The sequence below is a fragment of the Salvia splendens genome, chromosome 4, assembly GCF_004379255.2.
Source record: "Salvia splendens isolate huo1 chromosome 4, SspV2, whole genome shotgun sequence".
NCBI lineage: Eukaryota > Viridiplantae > Streptophyta > Magnoliopsida > Lamiales > Lamiaceae > Salvia > Salvia splendens.
In genome coordinates, this window is record NC_056035.1 from 37887669 (window position 1) to 37909901 (window position 22233).

A 22233-nucleotide genomic window follows, 5' to 3' on the forward strand; every position below is an offset into this window, starting at 1 on the left:
TAACTTTGTAAAGAAAAAAGTAACGATAGAAAGTAAATGGAATGTGAGACTCATTTTTAATGCTCAGTACTAGTTTTATAATGAATTGTGAGTGTAAAAAGCTAATGATGTGAGATCAGCAAGCCAAAAGTGCAATAAATTAAAGGATTCTTTAAATTGTTGACCACCCAAAATATGACACAATGACTTTTTAAATAATAGACAAGAGGAGTAAATTATAATTATAATATAATTTTATTATATAGTAGTAGGGGTATATAAATATACGGATTACTTGGGTTATAAAATTACATCCGATCTGAACATCTGAAATTTTAAAATCTGATCTAATGCAAACCAAAAATCCGAATGGAATTTTAAATTTCAGCTTAATTCAAATTGGATTCTTGAATTTCGGATAATTTGGTGACTCCTAATTTTTTTTCACCAATATACCACATATAAAAACCTCTTCCCTACCCACGTTGAATTCTCATAGATATATTCATTCGCTGTATGTATCCCAATACACTTACTACTCCTATATTTTTACATGCACAAAACATACATTAGTGTAGAGAGAGAAAGAGAGAGAGCTCTCAAATTAAAGGTGAAGGGTGTGAAAGTGGCCAAGACATGGCGAGTGGATGGATGAAGTCATTGCAATGCAAGTCAAAGGCATTAGACGACGTCGTCAGCCAACACAACTACCGCCGCCGCCGCCACCACCACGACGTCGACGACCACCGCCACCACCGCTCATTATCCAACTCCTCCAGCTGCCGAAATAGCTATCAAAATCTCAAAGACATCGTCGAAACCAACAAAAAGAAACCCAAGAAGCCAAAGCCGCCAAGCCACCACCCATCTCCGCCGTTCAAGCGCCCGGTTTCCAGAAAACCAGAACCCGGTCCGCCCGCTGTCCCGGTCCGGTCCAGTGCCATCGACTCGTTCTTCCCCTCTCTGACGGAGCTCCCCAAAGACCATCCCTCGCGCAATGTGGTGGAAATCATCTTCCACACGAGCTGGGGCGAGAAGAGCTTCTCGGGCCAGATTGAGATGGTTTTCAAGGTTCAGAGCCTGCCCCGGACCCTGAACCGCTTCGAGGAGTATCGCGACGCCGTCAAGCTCCGCGCCGGCTCCTTGGCTGCGGGGGACGCCGGCGAGGACCACGCGCGCTGCATTGCCGACGGGAACGAGGTCATGAGGTTCTACCGCCTCGGCGCCACCACACCGGGCGGCGCGTACGAGACCTGCGGCGGCGCGTGGGCGTTCCAGGGGTGCAAGAGAGCCGCTGTGTGTACATACTCCGGCGGCGGCGAGGCCCACGAGAGCGCCGGCGGAGGGAGGGGGAGGCTGGCAATGCTTGTGTGCCGGGTCATAGCGGGTCGGGTTTGTAAGGATATCGGGCTGGGCTCGGTGATTCAGGAGCGGGTCGGGTACGACTCGGTGGGTGGTGGGAGCGGAGAGATGCTCGTGTTCGACACGCGCGCGTTGCTGCCGTGCTTTCTTATCATCTATAAATTGTAAAATTATTATTTTGATTTAAGAAGAGTTCGAACGTTTATCAACACCGATTTTCTTCCCTTTTTTCTTCTTCTAGTTTCTTTTGAAATTCTTATTTTGTTTTGTAATTCGAATTCTGCAGCTTAATTTCATAGTTTTTTCTTGATTTGTAATCACGGAGAATGGGGTTGATAAATGTTCTCTACATCTTCTTATGGAATGATATATAATCCCCTTGCATTAATTCCTTGCTTTTATTTGTGTATAACATTGGTTCCAATATAAAAATAAAATGAAGAAGAAAACATGATAGTACCTTCTCACGTTCTTGTGAATTCAAAGATTTCATTTATTTTTGAACTTGCATCGATTTCCGCACAGGACGTCGTTTTCAATAGTGATTTTTAACCTTGAGTCTATGACCATAACATTAGGATCATTAGGCATATGCAACGCTGTCCCTTAACCGTTTCTTAAATTACTATTTATAGGCTCCACTATTTACTTCATCTCTTAACTAAGGGCATAATCTGCAACCCTCCATCTCTTATCAATCCCTTAACCGTATCTTAAATTACTATTCATTCAATTTTATTTTCTATTTTTATTTTCAACAAATTTAATTAATAAAAACACACTTCATTAAATAAAATAAAATTACAACATAAAATTCGTAAAATCCTAAAAAAATTAAAAATACATAATTTAATAATTTCATCCGCCAAATTTTGCCCAAATGTGTTCCATTAGATCATCTTGGAGTTGGGCGTGGACGGTAGAGTCACGTGTCCTTGCCCGAATAGACAACCGTTCTTGTATAGACGGATGCACTCAACTGCGAGGCGGACTACTTGCGGTAGAGCTTCCGGGGGCTTCAAGGTCGAACCAATTTCCCGCCTCAGGTCCTTCGTCTTGGACAATCATGTTGTGCAAGATTATGCACGTATATATGATGTCTACCATACGCTTCATGAACCACGTACGAGCCGGGGCTTTGATTATGTTGAAGTGCGCTTGGAGAACCCCAAACGCCCTCTCCACATCCTTGCAAGCAGCCTGCTGCTTCTGCGCAAAAAGAGTCTGCTTTGCGTTCACAGGCCTGTTGCACGTCTTCACGAAGGTTGGCCACTTCGGGTAGATGCAGTCGGCAAGATAGTATTTTATACCGCCGGTTGTTAGCGATGAAGTTGATGGCCAGCGCTTTACCATCCAAAACTTTGGCGAAGAGGTCGGATTGGTGGAGCACGTTTATGTCGTTGTTCGATCCAGGGACCCCGAAGTACGCATGCCAAATCCATAGCCGGTTGTCGACAACAGCCTCGAGTATAACGGTAGGGTGGGTGCCTTTGTGGCCGCAAGTGTACGACCCCCTCCATGCCACAGGGCAATTCTTCCATTGCCAGTGAATGCCATAGACGCTGCCAAGCATCCCGAGGAATCCGTGCACTTCTTCGTGAAGGTGGAGCAGAAACTGACAATATGTCGTGCTTGGCCTCTGGAGAAATTCGTCGGTGAAGGCTGCCCGAACGCTTTTGCATAATTGGATCAAGCACATTCTCCCAGCGTTTTCTCCAATTATGGAGATATTCGTCGAACACATCCGCCGTTTGTCCAGTCGCAAGTTGACGGATTGCTGCAGTACATTTCTGCAGCGTCGTGTGGCTGGGACGGCCGACGGCGTCGAACCTTTCTTGGAAGAACTATTCCCGGGCTGCCAATGTACTTGCGATGTGGAGAAATAGCGGTTTCCGCATGCGGAAACGTCGACGAAAGTAGGTATCTCCCCAAATCGGGTTATCGCAGAAGTAGTCGCGGACTAACCTTGCGGCGGCTTCCTCCCGGTTACGATGGATGTAAGTCCGAAAATGTCTTTGGGGCGGCACGACTTCCTCCACCTCCCGGCGTCGATCTTCTTCAAGTGATTCCTTCATTATTCGACGCATTTGCTCATATGGATCCATTAGATCGATTAACTTTGGGGGAAGAATAAAATAGTTGATTTGAGATGAAAATTGGAGTTGAAAGAGAGATGATTTGAGAAGAATAGATGTGTGTTTGTGTGTGAAATGAGGATGAAATAGGAGTATTTATAGAGTAAAAAAAATAGGAAAATGGTCGAAAAACGGTAATATTACCGTTTTTCGAATTAAATTTTTTTATATTAAATTCGAATTAAAAAAAAATGATTTATTGCATCAGCGTGACGAAACCCACTCGCGGGGCAGCGAGTGGACGTCATGCATGGCGGCGGAACGAGCCACGTCACGCGCGCGCGTGGCAAGACGTCTCGCGGGCCGTCTCGGAGAGACGGGTGTCTCGGCGGGCTGGGGACGCGATGGGACGCTGCAACGCGTCCCGTGCACGTCTCGTCACGGAGGAACGGGCTTCGAGCCACCCGCGTAACGCGTTGCGGGTGGCCTTATTATTTCCTGTTATGGTGTTTTGTGTTTTGGTTTGCAGCTTCCTCTTGGTTTCGGCTATTTGCTCTACTTCGTTAACGACATATTTATCTAAAATTTCCAACATTGTTATGGCATCATAAGTGCATTTCGTTATTTTTTTGATTATAGATTTAATTTTGAATTACTAATTACTAATTGTATAATTATGATTAAAATATTAATTAACGAAGTGATTTTATATTCTATATATGAATCATTTGAAGTGAACCAATGAATATTAATTAGAGATGTATGGCTAAAGAATCGTATTAAATGTTGTATTGTGACGCAAAAAAAAAAGGAATGATGATGAAAGACTAAGGGAACTTCGTTTAGGCAAAATCAGTGTATGAGGTAGTTCAACTTGCCTAATATTGGTAAGTGATATATATCGCACTTGTTTAACATTGGATTTTAGACGCAAAATTGCCATGATTATTTTGTTTTGTTAATAATGGAGTTCTTCAGTTATGTGGATATGAGCTATATTTGGTATATGCGCATAAGTAAAACATGCATTAGTTATAAAGATTTGACTTATTTTTTAATAAATGTTGATTGGTGGTAACGCAAATATATTTAGAACTATGTGGGAGCGAATTAAAACCCTCCAATTCATCGTCAGTTTAAAAACAAAACAAGATTTATTTATGCTTTGAAGTTAAGAAACAATTTGTTAAAGTATAGTTGTTGTCATGAAATTGACGTCTCTTCTTACTCGACATGTGATTTTGTGAAGCAGTACAAAAATGTAGGGTTTTGGATGGTTTTGAGCATGGAATTTGGTGCTACTGAGAGATGGGCAATTTGAAGGGGGCATTTCACCACATCAATATGGAAATTTCACCTTATATATATATATCAACCTTTTATCTTTGCGTTGTTTATTCACTAATTATTTATTTTTAGTGATTTAGGAACTTGCTTTCGTATTTATTTTTTCCAGGTATGGTGTAAATTGATTCATTACCAACTCTACAAATATATATTGAGTATACACTAAATTTACCTTATATATTTGATAATGATGATACTAAAGATTAAATAATATATGGACATAATCTAGGATTTTGTATTATTGTTGTTGGCATTTCTTAATCACGCTAATTTACTAATCTGTATTTTGCTGGCCCATTATTAATGATCTAGTACTCCTATTAATCAAGGATTGGTACAGCCGTGTTAGAAGTGATCATAGCGTATAAATTATTAAATATTTATTTAACTTTAGTATTTCTCATCAAGTCGTAAATTTGTCCCACATTTTTTATTGGGACATTTCCTGTAAATTTTAAAACTTTAGCAAGATTCTGGTTTTTACATACTAGCTTTATATCGTCTAGTAAATTACAAAACTATTAATTTATTTTAATTTTACAACCTATCAAGATTTTAATGCTAACATACTTAATGAAATATAATTTAATAAATGAAATTATTTAATTTAGTATAATATAAGATTATATTGTTTCGCTGCCTAAAGCATGATGCCTTTTTGTTTGATGTCGGATAGTAACATGTAAGCAAGTCATCAAACTATGTCAACGCTGAAATTTTGATTGATTGCAAAATTCGAATTACCATTTTTTATTTTTTCTCTTATTTTGCTTTTAATACCAAAATCTAACCATACATTGACCGTATACTGTTACAAATTTATCAACTTCAATTTTTAGACACCCATATGTAAAAACTCCAACTTGTTAGCAAACTAAGACCAAATTGAAAGTTAGTACTAGTAAATATTTGAGTATTTTACATAAACCGTATTTTTTAAAACAAAAGTGACATGGATAATAATATTGTCTTGTTAATACAAAAGGCCCATCACTACGTGACAAGTTCTGCCATTCAATTTGGCCCAATATCTTAGAATAGAATTCTAAGGCCCAAGGGAAAAAATCTGTGAATCCCATTTAGACTCAAATCAAAAACAGATTTACTCTGTTTATTTCCTCCTCTTTCAAGCGTGAATAAATTGCTTTCCACTCTCCAGCGTTGGCTGCCGTTCACGCCGGATTATCCGAGTCCAGCCAGCCACGCTTCTATATCTTCCCCTATTTAGCCCTCCATCCATCCTTCTCCATCTTCCATGAAAAATTATTTAAAGGCTTGAATCTCACACCCATTGCAAAAATTGGTAAGAATTTTTATAGTATTTCTTATTCCTCTGTGATGCAACATTGAATCCAACTGAAAGATTAAAGTAGAAGAATGTTGTTCTTGAATTGAGCTAGTAGAATTTGTTTTGAATTTATGACTTGAATTCGGAGTATTTCATAGCAATTTGTGACTTCTCCGAATATTATGAGCTCGAACTGGGAGTGGATTATGTGATGCTCAAATTTTTCTCTAAAGTCCATAAATCAAAAAACTTTTAAATAACTTTCCAGCTAAAATAGCAGTCGTGTACATTCTCCAAAACTCCCCTTTTATATATGTATTGATAGATAGATTTACTCGGAATCATATCTGATAATTATTTAGAATTTGAAGTTACAACACTGTATTATCTTTTGCTGAATAATTATTTAGAATTTAAACATTCGTATTTTATTGTTTGGATGTGTTGATGTGTATGCTTGTGAGTTAATTATATGACATTAGATACTCTGCTTACTGTTAGGATTAACACACAAGGCTTACACACTCTTGAATAGATCACACACACTCACTGTAATGTGAAGTACTCACACACTTATGCAGAAAACACACACTAAACTCTAGTATTGAAAGTAGGCGATTTCTTGGAGAAAATGGAATCTATTTTATTGAATGAATATCAATCTCTAATCTACATACACGAGCAACTGCTCTATTTAAGCTAATACAAGAAGTAGTAACTGCTACTAACTGAATGAAAACAAGAAACAAGAAACCAAGAGCTGTCAACTGCTCTTTACAACAACCTAACTAACTTTCCAACGGCTAGTTCTTCAAACTCTTCTTCCTTCTTCATCAGCCTTCTTCTTACTTCTTCTGCCTTCTTCTTACAACTGAAATGAGCACTCTATTATTACAATTCTCCACCTGAGGGCTCACTTCAGTTCTTACAGCAAACGTTGATCAATTCCTTACAATGATCAAACTTATCTCTACTTAGAGATTTAGTTAGCATATCTGCTGTATTGTGCAAGGTGCTAATCTTTACCACCTTCACTCTCCCTCTTTCAATCTCATCTCTAATAAAATGTAGTCTTATGTCTATGTGCTTGCTCCTCTCATGGAAAAACTGATGTTTAGCCAAGCACATAGCTGAACTACTATCACAATGAATCACCATTGTCTTTTGGTTAAAACCAAATTCAGAAATCACTCCCTGGATCCAAAAACTCTCCTGTACAGCTGCAGTGAGAGCCATATACTCTGATTCTGTTGTTGAGAGAGCAACAACACTTTGTAAACCTGATTTCCAGCTGATCACAGTTCCAAACATGGTGAAAAGGTAGCCTGTTTGGGACTTTCTGTTGTCCAGGTTTGCAGCAAAGTCTGCATCACAGTAGCCCTGAACAACCTCCTCAAATTCACCTTCCCAGCTATTGAAAACAACTCCCCAGCCACTGGTTGATTTCATGTACCTTTAAATCCACTTAAGGGCATTCCAATGCTCCTTCCCCGGGTCAGCCATGTATCTACTAATCACTGAAATTGCATGAGCAAGGTCTGGTCTGGTACATATCATTGTGTACATAACACTTCCAACCACACTAGCATAGGGGACAGACTCCATTTCCTCAGCCTCTTGCTTAGTTTTAGGCGCCTTCTCCTTAGATAGTCTAAAGCTCTGTGACAGTGGGGTTGATGCAGGTTTTGCATTTTCCATTTTGAATCTCTGCAAGACCTTTTCAATGTAGTCAGTTTGAAGCATCCACAGCCTCTTGCAGCCTCTATCCCTCAGAATATTTATGCCTAGGATCTTCCTAGCTTCTCCCAGATCCTTCATCTCAAAGCTAGACTTCAAATCCTCCTTAACTTTCTGAATTTCTGTCAAAGAAGGTCCTGCAAGCAGCATATCATCCACATAAAGTAATAGATAGGCAATAGGAGTTCTGCCTGACTTCTTTATGTAGATGCAGTCATCAAACTCTGATCTAATGAAGCCAATCTTCTTCATTTGTACATCAAACTTCTTGTTCCACTGTCTAGGACTTTGCTTAAGACCATAAAGACTCTTTTGTAGCAAGCACACCTTGCTTTCTTCTCCAATCTTCACATAGCCCTCTGGCTGTTCCATGAAGATAGTCTCCTCTAGGTCACCATTTAGGAAGACAGTCTTCACATCAAGCTGCTGCAATTCCCAATCTAGCTGATTCACCACAGCCAACAAAATCCTAATAGATGTGTGCTTAACAACCGGAGCAAACACCTCATTGAAGTCAACTCCTTCTTGCTGTGTAAATCCCCTTGCCACCAGCCTTGCTTTGAACCTGATTCTGTCTTTGTCAGTGGTCTCCACCTTCTTTTTAAACAACCACTTGCAGCTGATCAGTTTCCTTTCTTTTCCATCTGTGTTCAGCTTGGATTTGTCCACCAAACTCCAGGTTTTGTTCTTTAGTAAAGACTCTATTTCTTCATTCATGGCTTGTATCCACCTTTCTCTATCTTTACTCCTCATGGCTTCTTTATAGGTGAGAGGATCTGCACCATCAACACTCTCTGCAGCACAAAGAGCATAGTAGACCACATCAGAAAATTTCTCAGGGGGCTTTGCTTTCCTTCTTCCTCTATCTCTTGCAATCTGATATTCTCTGTTAGGATCAGCTGTAGGCTCATTACTCCTTTGTTCCTGAGATGGAGTATCATCATTTTCAGACTCAGTTTCTGAGTCAGTAGCTCCACCTACTCCTAGGCCAAGTCCCACAGACTCCACCTTGAAGAAATCACCCTCAACTTCACTGGATTCCAGCTTCTCTTTCAAGTAGGGCATCTGATCCTCCAAGAACACCACATCCCTGCTCACAATTACTTTCTGTTTACCAGGCTCAATACACCAGAGTCTATACCCCTTAACACCCCTCTGATATCCCAGCAAGATACATTTCAGAGCCCTAGCTTCAAGCTTGCTTTGTCTAGCATGAGCATAGGCTGCACACCCAAACACATTGTACTTTGAGTAGTCACTATGAGTTCCATACCACATGTAATCAGGGGTTTCAGACTTTAGAGCAGTGGATGGACATTTGTTAATGAGATAGGCTGCTGTATACACAGCTTCACCCCAAAATCTGCTGCTCAGACCAGAACTGAGTAGCAAGCACCTTACCCTCTCTAGGATAGTCCTATTCATCCTCTCTACAACACCATTTTGTTGAGGATTATTAGGAACAGTTCTGTGCCTCCTCATACCCTTCTCTTTGCAAAACAAGTCAAACTCAGCAGATAAGTACTCTAAGCCATTATCAGTTCTTAGGCATTTAACGCTCCTTCCCTTCTCTAGCTCCACCTCCTTACACCACATCTTGAATTTTGTGAATGTTTCTGACTTTTCTTTCAGTATGTACACCCACAATTTCCTAGTGTAGTCATCAATAATAGGAAGGTAGTATTTCCCACCACCAATTGAGCTTACAGGTGAAGGGCCCAGAGATCACTATGTATGTAGTCTAATGGGGCTGTAGATGAGTGAGTACCTGTTGAATAGGGTGCCTTCTTTGCTTTACCAAGTATGCATTGCTCACATGGATCCATTTTCTTGAATTCTCCAGGAATCAGACCCTTCTTGATGAGTTCTTTCATGGTCCCTTCAGCTGGGTGGCCCAGCCTCATGTGCCACAGCTTCAAGGACTCTTCTAAAACCGCATTGCTCTCTCCACCAACTGCCTTTGCATTAAGATAGTAAAGCACATGCTCTCTGTCAGCCTCCATCATTACTGCATTCCCAGATTTCACAAGCATCTTTCCCTGACACATCACAATGGTGAAACCCTTCTCTTCCAACATTCCCAGTGATATGAGGTTCCTTTTCACCTCTGGAATGAACCTCTGGAGTCAGAATCTTCATTGAGCGATCTTGCAAACTTAGCTTCACCTTCCCTATCCCTTTGATCTGACACACATGGTTATTGCCAAGAACTACAGTCCCTGATGCTTCCTGAAGATCATGAAACCAAGATTTGTTGGGGCACATATGGAAGCTGCACCCTGAGTCCATTATCCACCTGTGACTGATCCCATTATCACTGATATTCATAAGTTGAGCAGGGGGATCAGTACTCTCCACACAATCAGAAGTGTTGTGGCCCTCAGAGGCTAGTTTTCTCTTCCATGCATGGCAATCCTTCTTCAAGTGCCCTGGTTTCTTGCACCAATAACATGCTCTGGTTTCCTTCTGAGCATCAGAGCTTGAGGGTTTTGTGCCCTCAAACTTCTTCTTGAAATTCTGCTTCTTGAACTTCTTCACATTCAAGGCCTCTGCAGCTTGAACATTAGAGCTTGCAGAGCCTCTGCTGGTGGTCTTCTGGAGTTCCTTAGCCATCAAGGCCGAGTAGACTTCTGCATAGGTGATAGGCTTATCTCTGCCATAGATGATTGCATCACTCAACTGGTCATAAGAGCTAGGCAAGGCATTCAATGTAAGAATAGCCTTGTCTTCATCTGAAACTTTAACATCCACAGAGCCCAGATCATCAATGATCTTGTTGAACTCCTCTAACTGCTCTATGATAGATTTCTCTCCAGAGAAACTATAGGCATAGAGCCTCTTCTTGAGATACAGCCGGTTAGCCAATGATTTGGCCAAGTAAACTTCATCCAACTTATCCAAGATCTCCACCGCAGTCTTGGCTTCTTGAACATCCCTCAAGACTTTATCTCCAAGGCACAAAATCACTGCAGAGTGTGCCTTGAGCTGCATCTCCTCCATCTTTATTTGTGCTTTATCATCAAGCACTGGAGCCTTTCCCTTTTCCTCAGGTTTTGAAAGCACTGCAGCCAAGCCTTGTTGGATCAAAACCGCCTTCATCTTCATCTTCCACAGGCCATAGTCATTCTTGCCTGTGAATTTTTCTGCATCAAGCCTTGCTGCCATCTCTGAAACTGCTTGAACTTCTGCAAATCAGCTTCAATCCTTTCCCACAGACGGCGCCACTTGTTAGGATTAACACACAAGGCTTACACACTCTTGAATAGATCACACACACTCACTGTAATGTGAAGTACTCACACACTTATGCAGAAAACACACACTAAACTCTAGTATTGAAAGTAGGCGATTTCTTGGAGAAAATGGAATCTATTTTATTGAATGAATATCAATCTCTAATCTACATACACAAGCAACTGCTCTATTTAAGCTAATACAAGAAGTAGTAACTGCTACTAACTGAATGAAAACAAGAAACAAGAAACCAAGAGCTGTCAACTGCTCTTTACAACAACCTAACTAACTTTCCAACGGCTAGTTCTTCAAACTCTTCTTCCTTCTTCATCAGCCTTCTTCTTACTTCTTCTGCCTTCTTCTTACAACTGAAATGAGCACTCTATTATTACACTTACAAATTTAGGATTGTTTTTTCGCCAGAGACATTGTTGTTGAGGAGAATTGCAGATAAGTATGAATATAGGTGCTATGCTCTCGTTGAAATTAAATGTATTTCCAGTTATATATGTAGCTTGGTAAATGGATGTTTGCTTCAGGAGTTACATGCCATGAAATCTACTTACACGAACGACACTGTCTGGCGAGTGTCTCACCACATAATAGTTCCAGCTTTTTCGTAGGAATGGACGCTGGGTGTCTGCATTCCCATTTCAGCACGGCTGCTTTCTCTCGTGGTAAAAGGACATGCTTGCAGTTTGACTATTTGAAATATAGCACACAACAAGGTCTTAGTTCATTCGATTCTTTAAAGGTACTTCTATATCGAAATCTACTTTCCTACACCTTATTGATTCGTCACCACTTAGCAATGCAACGTAATCTGAATCATTTTTTGATTTAGTTTCATGCAACCCTAACTATAAGCACGTATTAGCTTCTGACATGTTAGAGAATACTGATTGAGGTCTACTATTTTTGTATACTTTTTTGCAGAGAACTTGCAATAGACTCAGCCAATTGAAATTACGAACCCCGTTAGAGAAGGCAAATCACTTTCAAGCTCTGGTCGTTAAATGCGACCATCCACAAAATTCAGATTTTCCTCATTATTATTCTTAAAAGGAAAAGAAACCATTTCCTATACCTATTATTGAGTTACGACGAAATGCCAGGAAGAGGCTGAAAAATCGTGAAAGCGAACCAAGAGCACCTATCCCACCTCCAAACTAGGATTGGTGGTTAAAAGACTGATTCCTCTTGCATACAAAGTGTTGAATGCAAGAACAACATTAGTTAACAATCTGAAGAAACTTCTGAAAGTGATGCCTGTCAATGCCTGCAAGTAATTCTCTATCAATGTTCACTTTTCTTTGTTCATGTCCATTCATTTTTCATATCACAAACTAAAATAAATAAGGAAAATTTGGACTTTCTTTTCCTTTCTGCTGTATGTTATGATATTCTTAGTTGTGATGGTGTTGGTAATTTGAGATAGATATCACTTTTTCTAACATTTGATTTTTGTCTTGACAGTTATAGCCTATTCTTGCAGGTGGTGTAATGAAATTCATGTAGGTCCTATCAGGCATCCTTTCAAGTCTTGCAGAGGGCCACGAGCTTCCATTCGCAAAGGAACTCATGAATGGGGTAAAGCAGTTGTCGAGGACATATTGGTACCGCATGTATGACCGTCTTGGCAACCGTATAACTCATGATGAGAGATTTTCTGTACCGAGAGTTCCCACGGTAGTGGAGCTATGCATTCAAGCAGGGGTAGACCTGCAGGAATACCCCACCAAAAAAAGAAGAAAACCCATCATACGCATTGGAAAAAAGGAGTTTGTTGATGCTTATGAGAGTGAGTTGCCTGACCTTGACCCAGAAGCTCCAACGCCAGAAATATTGGCTGAAATACCAGACTCAGAAATTGTGCCACCATCTAGCAAAGAAGATTTAGCACTGCTTGCTGAGGAAACACTCCAAGCATGGGAAGAAATGAGGGATGGAGCCCGGAGGTTAATGAAGATGTATCCTGTGAGGGTTTGTGGTTACTGCCCCGAAGTGCACATAGGCCCAAGCGGACACAAAGCCCAGAATTGCTGAGCTTATAAGCACCAACAGCGTAATGGGCAACATGGATGGCAGGCGGCAGTTCTCAATGACTTAATTCCCCCCAGATACGTGTGGCATGTACCTGATGTTGATCAGCCTATGGAGAGGGAGCTCAGGAACTTCTACGGGCAGGCCCCCGCAGTGGTTGAATTATGTGTGCAGGCCGGTGAAGCTGTGCCTGAGCACTACAAACCAACCATGAGGCTGGACGTCGGAATTCCTAGAAATGTTGGTGAAGCAGAAATGGCTGTTTGATATCTTTCCCATTTCAGTCACCCAGTAAGTTTTCCATCAAACTAGTTTGTACAACTGTTAGTGAAAACCTATTACATACTCTTAGATTTATAAATGAGAAGTTTATCAAGATCTAATATAAACTCTCTATCTCTCTTTCATGTTAAATAAGATTATATAACATGTGTCTGTCTTTGCTAAGAAGTTTTGCTCCAAAACAGTAGCAGCATTGAGAATTTCATTGCTTGAAACATTTGAAGTGATAGTAGAAAACAAGAAAAATGGAACATAGTTGATTATAACTGAAAGCACCATTAATCATGTAAGCCTCGATCAATCATGAATATATATTAAACGACATTAACAAAGAATTATAAACAGTAAATACCCAGAATATACCACCAAGCTTACATATAATAGGACAAACTGGAAAACAATAAGAGAATAAGACAACGACTATAAATTGATCATTCTAGAATTATCCATCCCTCCAGAGTAGGGCAAATCTCCGAAATAATATTTCGTATGTTTTTTTCCTATTTCGAAGCAAATCAACGGGATTTGGGTCCTTCGGGCAAAGTTGGTTTGGGAAGTTCTGGAATCTTTGGAAGTTCAGGCAACTTTGGCATTTCTGGCTTAGGTAGAGTTGGCAACTCAGGCTTAGGCAGAGTCGGGACCTCGGGGTTTGGCAATGTTGGAACCTCAGTCTTAGGGACAGCTGGAATGTCGGGCTTTGGCAATTCTGGGAGTTTTGGTAGCTCTGACATTTGAGGTTTTGGCACTGTTGGTACCTCAGGCTTAGGGACAGTCGGAACCTCAGGTTTTGATAATTCTGGGAGCTTTGGTAGCTCTGGCACCTTTGGTTTTGGCAATTCTGGCATTTGAGGCTTTGGTATTTCAGGTAGAGTAGGCTTTAGCGTTTCAGCTTTTTTGAGTGTTGGCTTAGGCACTATCGGTACCTCTGGTTTGGGTAGTGTTGGAAGTTCGGGCTTTGGCAAAGTCGGGACCTCAGGTTTCGGCACTGTTGGAACCTCAGGCTTAGGCAACGTCGGGACCTAAGGTTTCGGCAATGTTGGAACCTCAGACTTAGGGACAGCCGGGACCTCAGGTTTTGGTAATTCTGGGAACTTTGGTAGCCCAGGCATCGTTGGTTTTGGCAATTCTGGCTTTGGTATTTCAGGTAAAGTAGGCTTTGGCAATTCAGCCTTTTCTAGTTTTGGCTTAGGCAATGTCGGTACCTCTGTCTTGGGTATTGTTGGAAGTTCGGGCTTTGGCAATGTAGGTACCTCTGGTTTTGGCAGTGTTGGAACCTCAGGTTTTGTCAATGCTGGGACGTCTGGCTTAGGCAATGCTGGGACCTCAGGCTTTGGCAGTGTTGGAACCTCGGGCTTAGGCAACAATGGCAGCTCGGGCTTGGCTAGTGGAGGTAACTCTGGCTTTGGTATAGATGGAATTTCGGGCTGGGGAAACTTAGGGACAGGCGACTCTAGGAGATGACGTGCCACTGCACGGTTTGTTATGGATGACAGAGCGATGAGCAAGAAGAGGAAAAGGGAATGGTGGCGATGTAATGCCATTGTTTGAAGAAGAAATAGCTGAATCAAGAAGGGTTTATTTGTTCAAGTGATCTTCACTTTCTTGGTCGAGTTGTGAGGTTTGGGGGGTGCATTCACGGTTTATATAGGCATTGAATGAGGTGGAAGATTTAGTTATAGTTCAACTTCCTAAAGCCTTTCTCTCTCTGGAACTCATGCGGTTATTAAAATACAATTCAAGAACAGGTTAGGTCATCAATCCTGTGTTTAATTAAATGGATCAATGGTCTTGAAACTGCTTGAGTGTGAATGGATGATATAATGTTAAGACTTGATTTAAAACTTGAATTAGGGCGTAATTTTCCAATTTAAAATATTGTATGAACGAAACATACGTCTATATTAAGTTGTTTAATTTTGGTCATCTGTAGGAAACTACTTCTCCAATCGGAAGAGGTTGGTAAGAAGTTCCATTTGACAATGAAATTATAATAACCTATTACGTAGCTAAAAAGAGAAAAAAAAATGTACTAATCAAATACGTACTCCAATCATTCACGTATAATTTTATTGGTTGATATCTTCACTCTTTTCTAAATTAATTAACTTGTTTTCTAGAAAATATAAATTTACGACCAATGCAACATCATTGTTAATTGTTCATTGCCAAATCACAATTGCAATTATGGAATATAAATGATCAGGAATTAAAATTTCGCAATAAGTAATGGAAAATCTGTGTAGTACTTACCTGACTAATTCCAAGGTTAGTATGTCTCTAAATTACATATCCAAAATAGAGAACAGGTGACATGAAGATTTGATTAGCAATTAACTTTTATAATGTCGAATAATTGTTTTCAAGTGAAAAATAATGTACTCCTCAATTATGCCACTTGATTGACTAAAAGAATTAAGTACATCATTTAATAAGATTAATTTTTTGGGAGATTTTAAATTTGATCAAAATAAAAATTAATATAGTACTCCATATAAAAAACGAAAAAATAATGAACATTAAACTATGGAAAGTTATCCTAGCTTTTGCTGTCAAAATGACCTTGGTAAAGATCAACTACAAAATACAGCACAATTAATCTCTCTTATTAGATTTTAGCTGTTATTTTATTTTATTTTCGTTCATACTTTAATTTCTCCAAACTCCGACTTTATTATTTCTCCAATTTATTTATTAAATATTTATTCCTAAATCTCCATTCCAAAAATCCCAAATTAATTTTGAATTTTGATATCAAATGAATTGCAGATTAATTTCATATCCAAACACATGAAGGAAAAGAGGGGCATAATTATATTGGATATTCAAACAACTCAAATTCTGAGTTCAATTATGCAATCTTCACAAAAATTAAATCTTTAAAAATGAAGTTTATTATATTAGAACTAATTTCGTTTCGACCTTTGCTGAAGTAGACTGCAGCAGCACTTCAGCATCATGCACACAGATATATTTCATCATAATGTTGGCCAGGAGAAAGGGTTGTTCGATATCTTTCCCATTTCAGTACTAGCATTGGGAATTTAATTCCTCTTAACATTTGAAAGTGATGGTCGAAAAAAAAAATGAAACATAGTTGATTATAACTGAAAACCTCAATCAATCATGAATCTATATTAAATGACATTAAAAAAGAATTGAAAACTGTAAACAACCAGAACATACAAGCAAGCTTACATATAATAGAAGGACAAATTGGAAAACAATAAGAAAAGAAAACAGCAACGACAATATAAGTCGATCATTCCAGAATTATGCATCCCTCCACTGTAAGTGGATCTCTGGAACTTGATTCCCGATGTCATGTTCCTCTATCGAAACAAATCAACGGGATTTGGGTCCTTCTGGCAAAGTTGATTTAGGCAATTCTGGAATCTTTGGAAGTTCAGGCAACTTTGGCATCTCTGGCTTAGGCAAAGTCGGGACCTCAGGTTTTGGCAATGTTGGAACTTCGGGCTTAGGGACAGCTGGAAGCTCAGGTTTTGGCAATTCTGGGAGCTTTGGTAGCTCTGGCATTTGAGGTTTTGGCACTGTTGGTACCTCAGGCTTAGGGACAGTCGGGACCTCAGGTTTTGGTAATTCAGGGAGCTTTGGTAGCTCTGGCACCGTTGGTTTTGGCAATTCTGGAACTTGAGGCTTTGGTATTTCAGGTAGAGTTGGCTTTGGTGTTTCAGCTTTTTCTAATGTTGGCATAGGCAATGTCGGTACCTCTGGTTTGGGTAGTGTTGGAAGTTCAAGTTTAGGCAAAGTCGGGATCTCGGGCTTAGGCAAAGTTGGTACCTCAGGTTTCGGCACTGTTGGAACCTCAGGCTTAGGTGAAGTTGGGACCTCAGGTTTTGGCACTGTTGGTACCTCAGGCTTAGGGACAGCCGGGATCTCAGGTTTTGGCAATTCTGGGAGCTTTGGTAGCTCTGGCATTTGAGGCTTTGGTATTTCAGGAAGAGTAGGCTTTGGCGTTTCAGCTTTTTCGAGTGTTGGCTTAGGCAATGTCGGTACCTCTGGGTTGGGTAGTGTTGGAAGTTCGGGGTTTGGCAACACAGGTACCTCTAGTTTTGGCAGTGTTGGAAGCTCGGGCTTTGGCAGTGTTGGAATCTCAGGCTTAGGCAACGGTGGCAGCTCAGGCTTGGGTATAGATGGGATTTCGGGCTTGGGAACCTCAGGCACAGGCGATGACTCTAGGAGACGGCGCGCCTCTGCATGGTTCGTTATGGATGACAGTGTGATGAGTAAGAAGAAGAAAAGGGAATGGCGGCGATGAAATGCCATCGTTTGAAGAGGTATAATTAGTTGAATCAAGAAAGTTTTTTGGTTCTAAGTGACTTAACTTTGTTGGATGAGTTATGAAGTTTGGGGATGCATTGAGGGTTTATATAGGCATTGTATGAGGTGGAAGATTAAGTTAGTTCAACTTCCTAATGCCTTTGTCTCTCTTAAAGTCGTGTAAGGTGGTTATTAAATTAGTACAATTCAAGAACAGGTTAGGTCACCACCAATGAATTCATCGTGAATCAATAGCCTTGGAAACTTTTTCATTGTGAATCAATAATTCATTGTTGGATTTGATTTAAAACATGAATCTAAATTTGTACACGTCTATATAAACCCTTTAAATAGGTCATCTGTAGGCAATGAAATTGACAGGTTGGTAAGAAAATCCAATTGAGAATGAAATGTTAATCTCAACTAATTCGCAGCTCATGAAGAGAAATATAGCTTATTCTTATACCATTCGTACCTATTATTGCAACGAGCAGTCACCAAACTCTATTATTAATCATGGGCAATCATATATGTACATATATAACTGAACATTTTAGGTATTTAAAGATTAATTACTTTTTAAAAAATTTAATACTTATACATACTAACCCTTCTGCAATAATTTAGTACTCGTACTTTTGAAATTTTATTTATAAATTAAAGAAAAGATTAACTTTTTATTAGATATTAGTGAATAATTATTTCCAAATCAAGTTCAAAATCACATGTAAATTTGTCTTAAGTTTATTTATCTATTTTTTGTAACTATAAAATATATACTTACAAATTAATTTAATCAAATAATTGTATTGATTGATATCTTTACTGTCTCTAAATCAACTTTTTTTCCCGTTTTTTGCAAGCACAAAATCATTGCCAATTTTGCATTATGATACACATTTGCAATTATGGAACTTAGATGATTTCGAAATTCAAAATTTACATATAAATTATGACAAAATAGATGTATAAATTGCATATCCAAAATGGATGTATAAAAGCTATATATATGGGTTGTAACATAGTACAAAACTAATTCCTAGTGGCAAACCATAGAACCAACAAATAGTTTATTATAATATCGTTTTACTTCATTTTTAGAAAGAATGAAATAAAATGGTCTTAAAATGAAATCCGTATAAAATAAACTAGAACAGACTAAAAATGAAGGTCAATTTTTTGGCGTTAGAAATTAGTACAACATTGATTATATATAATCCAAAGCTATATAGTCGAAAGATACTTGATAAATTTAATCTCAATAATGCTACTTGATTGACTAAAGGAATTAAGTTTATCATTTAATAAGAGTAACATGTATAGCAATATTTAACTTTTAAACTCTTACCGAATAATAAAAATAAAAATAATACTAGCAACGAAAATTATACTAATAATAGTAATATTTTATTTACCGTGTATTGAAAGTAATTAAGTTGTCGTAAAGTTGACTAGTTGGTAACTAAATTATGAGTATGTATTACCGTACGTAAACTATGGGAATTTTCCTTGCTGCTTTGTTAGTACTCAATTTTTTGGAACTTGTTTCAACTAAATAATTATAATCTTTGAATAATTTTAATGAGAATTTTCGTAAATGATGTCTTTTAGTTAATTACATGAGTTTTAGAGCTTGGATTTAGACATCTTACATCTATCAGATGTCAGAAATCAAAATCGGTTACGTTATTTGGATTTTGTATTCTCAATTCATTTGTCGAGCCTCCGAAATTATGATTCAAATATATTAGATTTAGAAATGAGAAGATTATAAATATAGAACATGTTGTCTCTTTGTCTTTTCTTGTGTTGGCTTAGGCGATGTTGATCATTCTGGGTTGGGTAGTGTTGGAAGTTCGGGGTTTGGCAACACAGGTACCTCTAGTTTTGGCAGTGTTGGAAGCTCGGGCTTTGGCAGTGTTGGAAACTCGGGCTTAGGCAGTGTTGGAAACTCGGGCTTAGGCAGTACTGGGATTTCAGGTTTTGGCAGTGTTGGAATCTCAGGTTTAGGCAACGATGGCAACTCAGGCTTCGGTATAGATGGGATTTCGGGGTTGGGAGGCGACTCCATCAGACGGCGTGCCTCTGCATGGTTAGTTATGGATGACAGAGCGATGAGCAGAAAGAGGAAAAGGGAATGGTGGCCATGAAATGCATTGTTTGGGGAGGAAATAGATGAATGAAGAAGGTTTTTATGTTGAGTGATCTTCAGTTACTTGGATGAGTTATGTAGTTTGGGTTGCATTGAGGGTTTAAATAGGCTTAGCTTTGTATGAGGTGGAAGATCGAGTTAGTTCAACTTCCTAATGCTTTTCTCTCTTTTAAACTCTTTTATGTGGTTATGAAAATACAATTGAATAATGGTTAGGGCACCACTCTCTACGTTAAGCCACATGAATCAATTGGCTTGGAAATTATTTGAGTCTGCAGCAATAATTTAACGTGTTACTTGATTTAAATCCTGAATTTATTGCTTATGTGATGTGTAACTTTCCAATTTTAAAATGTTTAAAAGTCAATAAGTCATCATTATATTAGATCGTTTAGTTATGGTAATCTGTAGACAAACGATTGAATTATAATCTTAACTAATTTGTAGCTAAAAAGGGGGAAATATGGGCGTATTTTATAGGAGTAACCTTCTCCGTTATGGCAACGAGCAGTCTCCACCACACTCTATAAATATAATCAGATGCAACCTCCAAAATATACATAATTTTATTGCTTATCAATCTTTATTCATTTTAAATAACCGGCAACATTACTTGTGCAACATCATTGTCAATTTTGCATTTACATGCGTAGAATAGTGATATAGGGAAACCACTACTTAAATACATAATTACAGAACACAAATTTTGTTCACTATAACAGCGATTTAGTTCACTACACGAAGGAGTGAACCAAAACGTCATTAAGTGAACTAAATCTTTGACGGAGTAAATACTTCGCTATAAAGGTATTTTAGTTCACTCCTTGTTTTTAAATTCATATTGTCAACTAAAATGTTCATATAGTTAACTAGATCGTTTTGATCTGATGGCTGAGATTTGTTCTCTAGTTATGCACTTAATATTAGTTATACTTTGATCATCTCTCTTCACGCGCATTTGCAATTATAGAATATAGATGATCAGAAATTTAGATTTTAAAATTATACTCCCATTTGTCAATATAAAAATAGTTTTTTTAATGGTTTTAATATGGAATTGGTAAGATAAAAAAATAATAAATAAAGTAAAAAAAGAAGAGACAGAGAAAAAGTAGTGAAAGTTTTCTTATGGAGAAATTGGACTAACTTAGCAAAAATTCATCTATAATTGTCTTTCATTTACTCAGTAAGATACAAGTTTTACTTCTAAATTTCCTTTGTATCCGTATGGTTTCATTCAAGAATTCAGAATGAAAAAACATGAACACTATTGAAACCACAAAAGGACTATCCTTAGGCTTTGTTTTCAAAACAATGCTTGTCCAAAAAGGATCAAAAAATTTACCTCGATGAAATCTCTTTTTAGAAATAAATTATAATGAGGGATGAACAAATACTAATATTTGCGCAAGTAGACAAAAGGCATTTTTTTAGTCCAAAACTACGATTCAAAAATCACGATCAAGAGATATAACACATTTACAAGTATGAAAAAGGTTAGCTTATTTTTTATTTATTTATGGTTAAATTCTCAATACCTAGATCACTAATAGAAATTGACAAGAGCAACGGTGAGTCTTTGCAAAGTACTACTAGGAAATGAGTGAGAGAGAAGTGAGCGTTGCTTTTTCGAAGGAATTTGGAATCATTCATGTGTTTTATGGGCTCTTTTAATTGAATAGTTTGGGGCTCATTATATTTTATTGTTTGAGTTAAAGTGAATATAAGTAAGTGAGCCCATGTCTATTTAATTGATTCTTTGGGCTTGAGGAAATTAAGTTGTTGGCCTCTTTTAATAATTCTTGGCTTAATTTAATTAATCTTTGGATTGAGATTAATTCATTATTAAAAGCAAATTCAATTAATAAGAAAAATGAAGCATACTTGATCATTGTTGGCAATTGAAACTAAAAATATAACATATAACTGTCTCACATCGGTGTCAAGAGAAAACTGAAACTAGTATATAAATCTCATGGGCCGCTCCTCCTATCACCAATTGGTTTTAGGATGGAACCCATGGATTTCTATCATGGTATCAGAGCGGGTGGCCGACTGTGGGTCATATTTAACTGACCCAGCGGTATATCTGGGCTGAAACCGAAAAAAATGACTGACCCAGCAGTATAACTGGGCTGAAAATTTGGGCCAAGTGGTCCCAACCGATCGAAAAAAATTGGACCGATTGCCCAATCGATTAGAAAAAAGTCCAACCCCTCCAAGGTTCACCTTGAAGGGTTTGAGGGATGGTGTTGGCAATTGAAACTAAAAATATAACATATAATTGTCCCACATCGGTTGTGAAGGGTTTGAGGGAGGGGGTTGGTAATTGAAACTAAAAATATGAAGGGTTTGAGGGAGGGTGTTGGCAATTGAAACTAAAAATATAACATATAACCTTGAAGGGTTTGAGGGAGGGTGTTGGCAATTGAAACTAAAAATATAACATATAACCT

The 22233-nt window shown here is 38.5% G+C and overlaps 3 protein-coding genes and 1 pseudogene across 3 annotated transcripts; 2 read left to right on the forward strand and 2 right to left on the reverse strand.

Annotated features, from left to right (window-relative positions):
* The first annotated feature begins 467 nt into the window (after window positions 1–467).
* Window positions 468–1729, forward strand: LOC121798949. Its single transcript, XM_042198230.1, has one exon. The coding sequence runs from the start codon at window positions 616–618 to the stop codon at window positions 1507–1509; it is 894 nt and encodes a 297-aa protein (XP_042054164.1). The 5' UTR covers window positions 468–615; the 3' UTR covers window positions 1510–1729.
* A 4136-nt stretch (window positions 1730–5865) lies between these two features.
* Window positions 5866–13448, forward strand: LOC121799857 (annotated as a pseudogene).
* Window positions 13449–13896: 448 nt separating this feature from the next.
* LOC121800398 (protein PELPK1-like) lies at window positions 13897–14932 on the reverse strand. The gene has a single exon (XM_042199971.1). The coding sequence runs from the start codon at window positions 14886–14888 to the stop codon at window positions 14367–14369; it is 522 nt and encodes a 173-aa protein (XP_042055905.1). The 5' UTR covers window positions 14889–14932; the 3' UTR covers window positions 13897–14366.
* Window positions 14933–16464: 1532 nt separating this feature from the next.
* On the reverse strand, window positions 16465–17688 carry LOC121797663 (protein PELPK1-like). The gene has a single exon (XM_042196307.1). It carries the CDS (start codon window positions 17629–17631, stop codon window positions 16690–16692), a length of 942 nt encoding a protein of 313 aa, XP_042052241.1. The 5' UTR covers window positions 17632–17688; the 3' UTR covers window positions 16465–16689.
* Window positions 17689–22233: the final 4545 nt, after the last annotated feature.

Excerpts from the sequence above, each read along its gene's own strand:
- LOC121797663 (XM_042196307.1), bottom strand. The coding sequence starts at position 17,631 with ATGGCATTTCATCGCCGCCATTCCCTTTTCTTCTTCTTACTCATCACA.
- LOC121798949 (XM_042198230.1), top strand. The coding sequence starts at position 616 with ATGGCGAGTGGATGGATGAAGTCATTGCAATGCAAGTCAAAGGCATTA.
- LOC121800398 (XM_042199971.1), bottom strand. The coding sequence starts at position 14,888 with ATGGCATTACATCGCCACCATTCCCTTTTCCTCTTCTTGCTCATCGCT.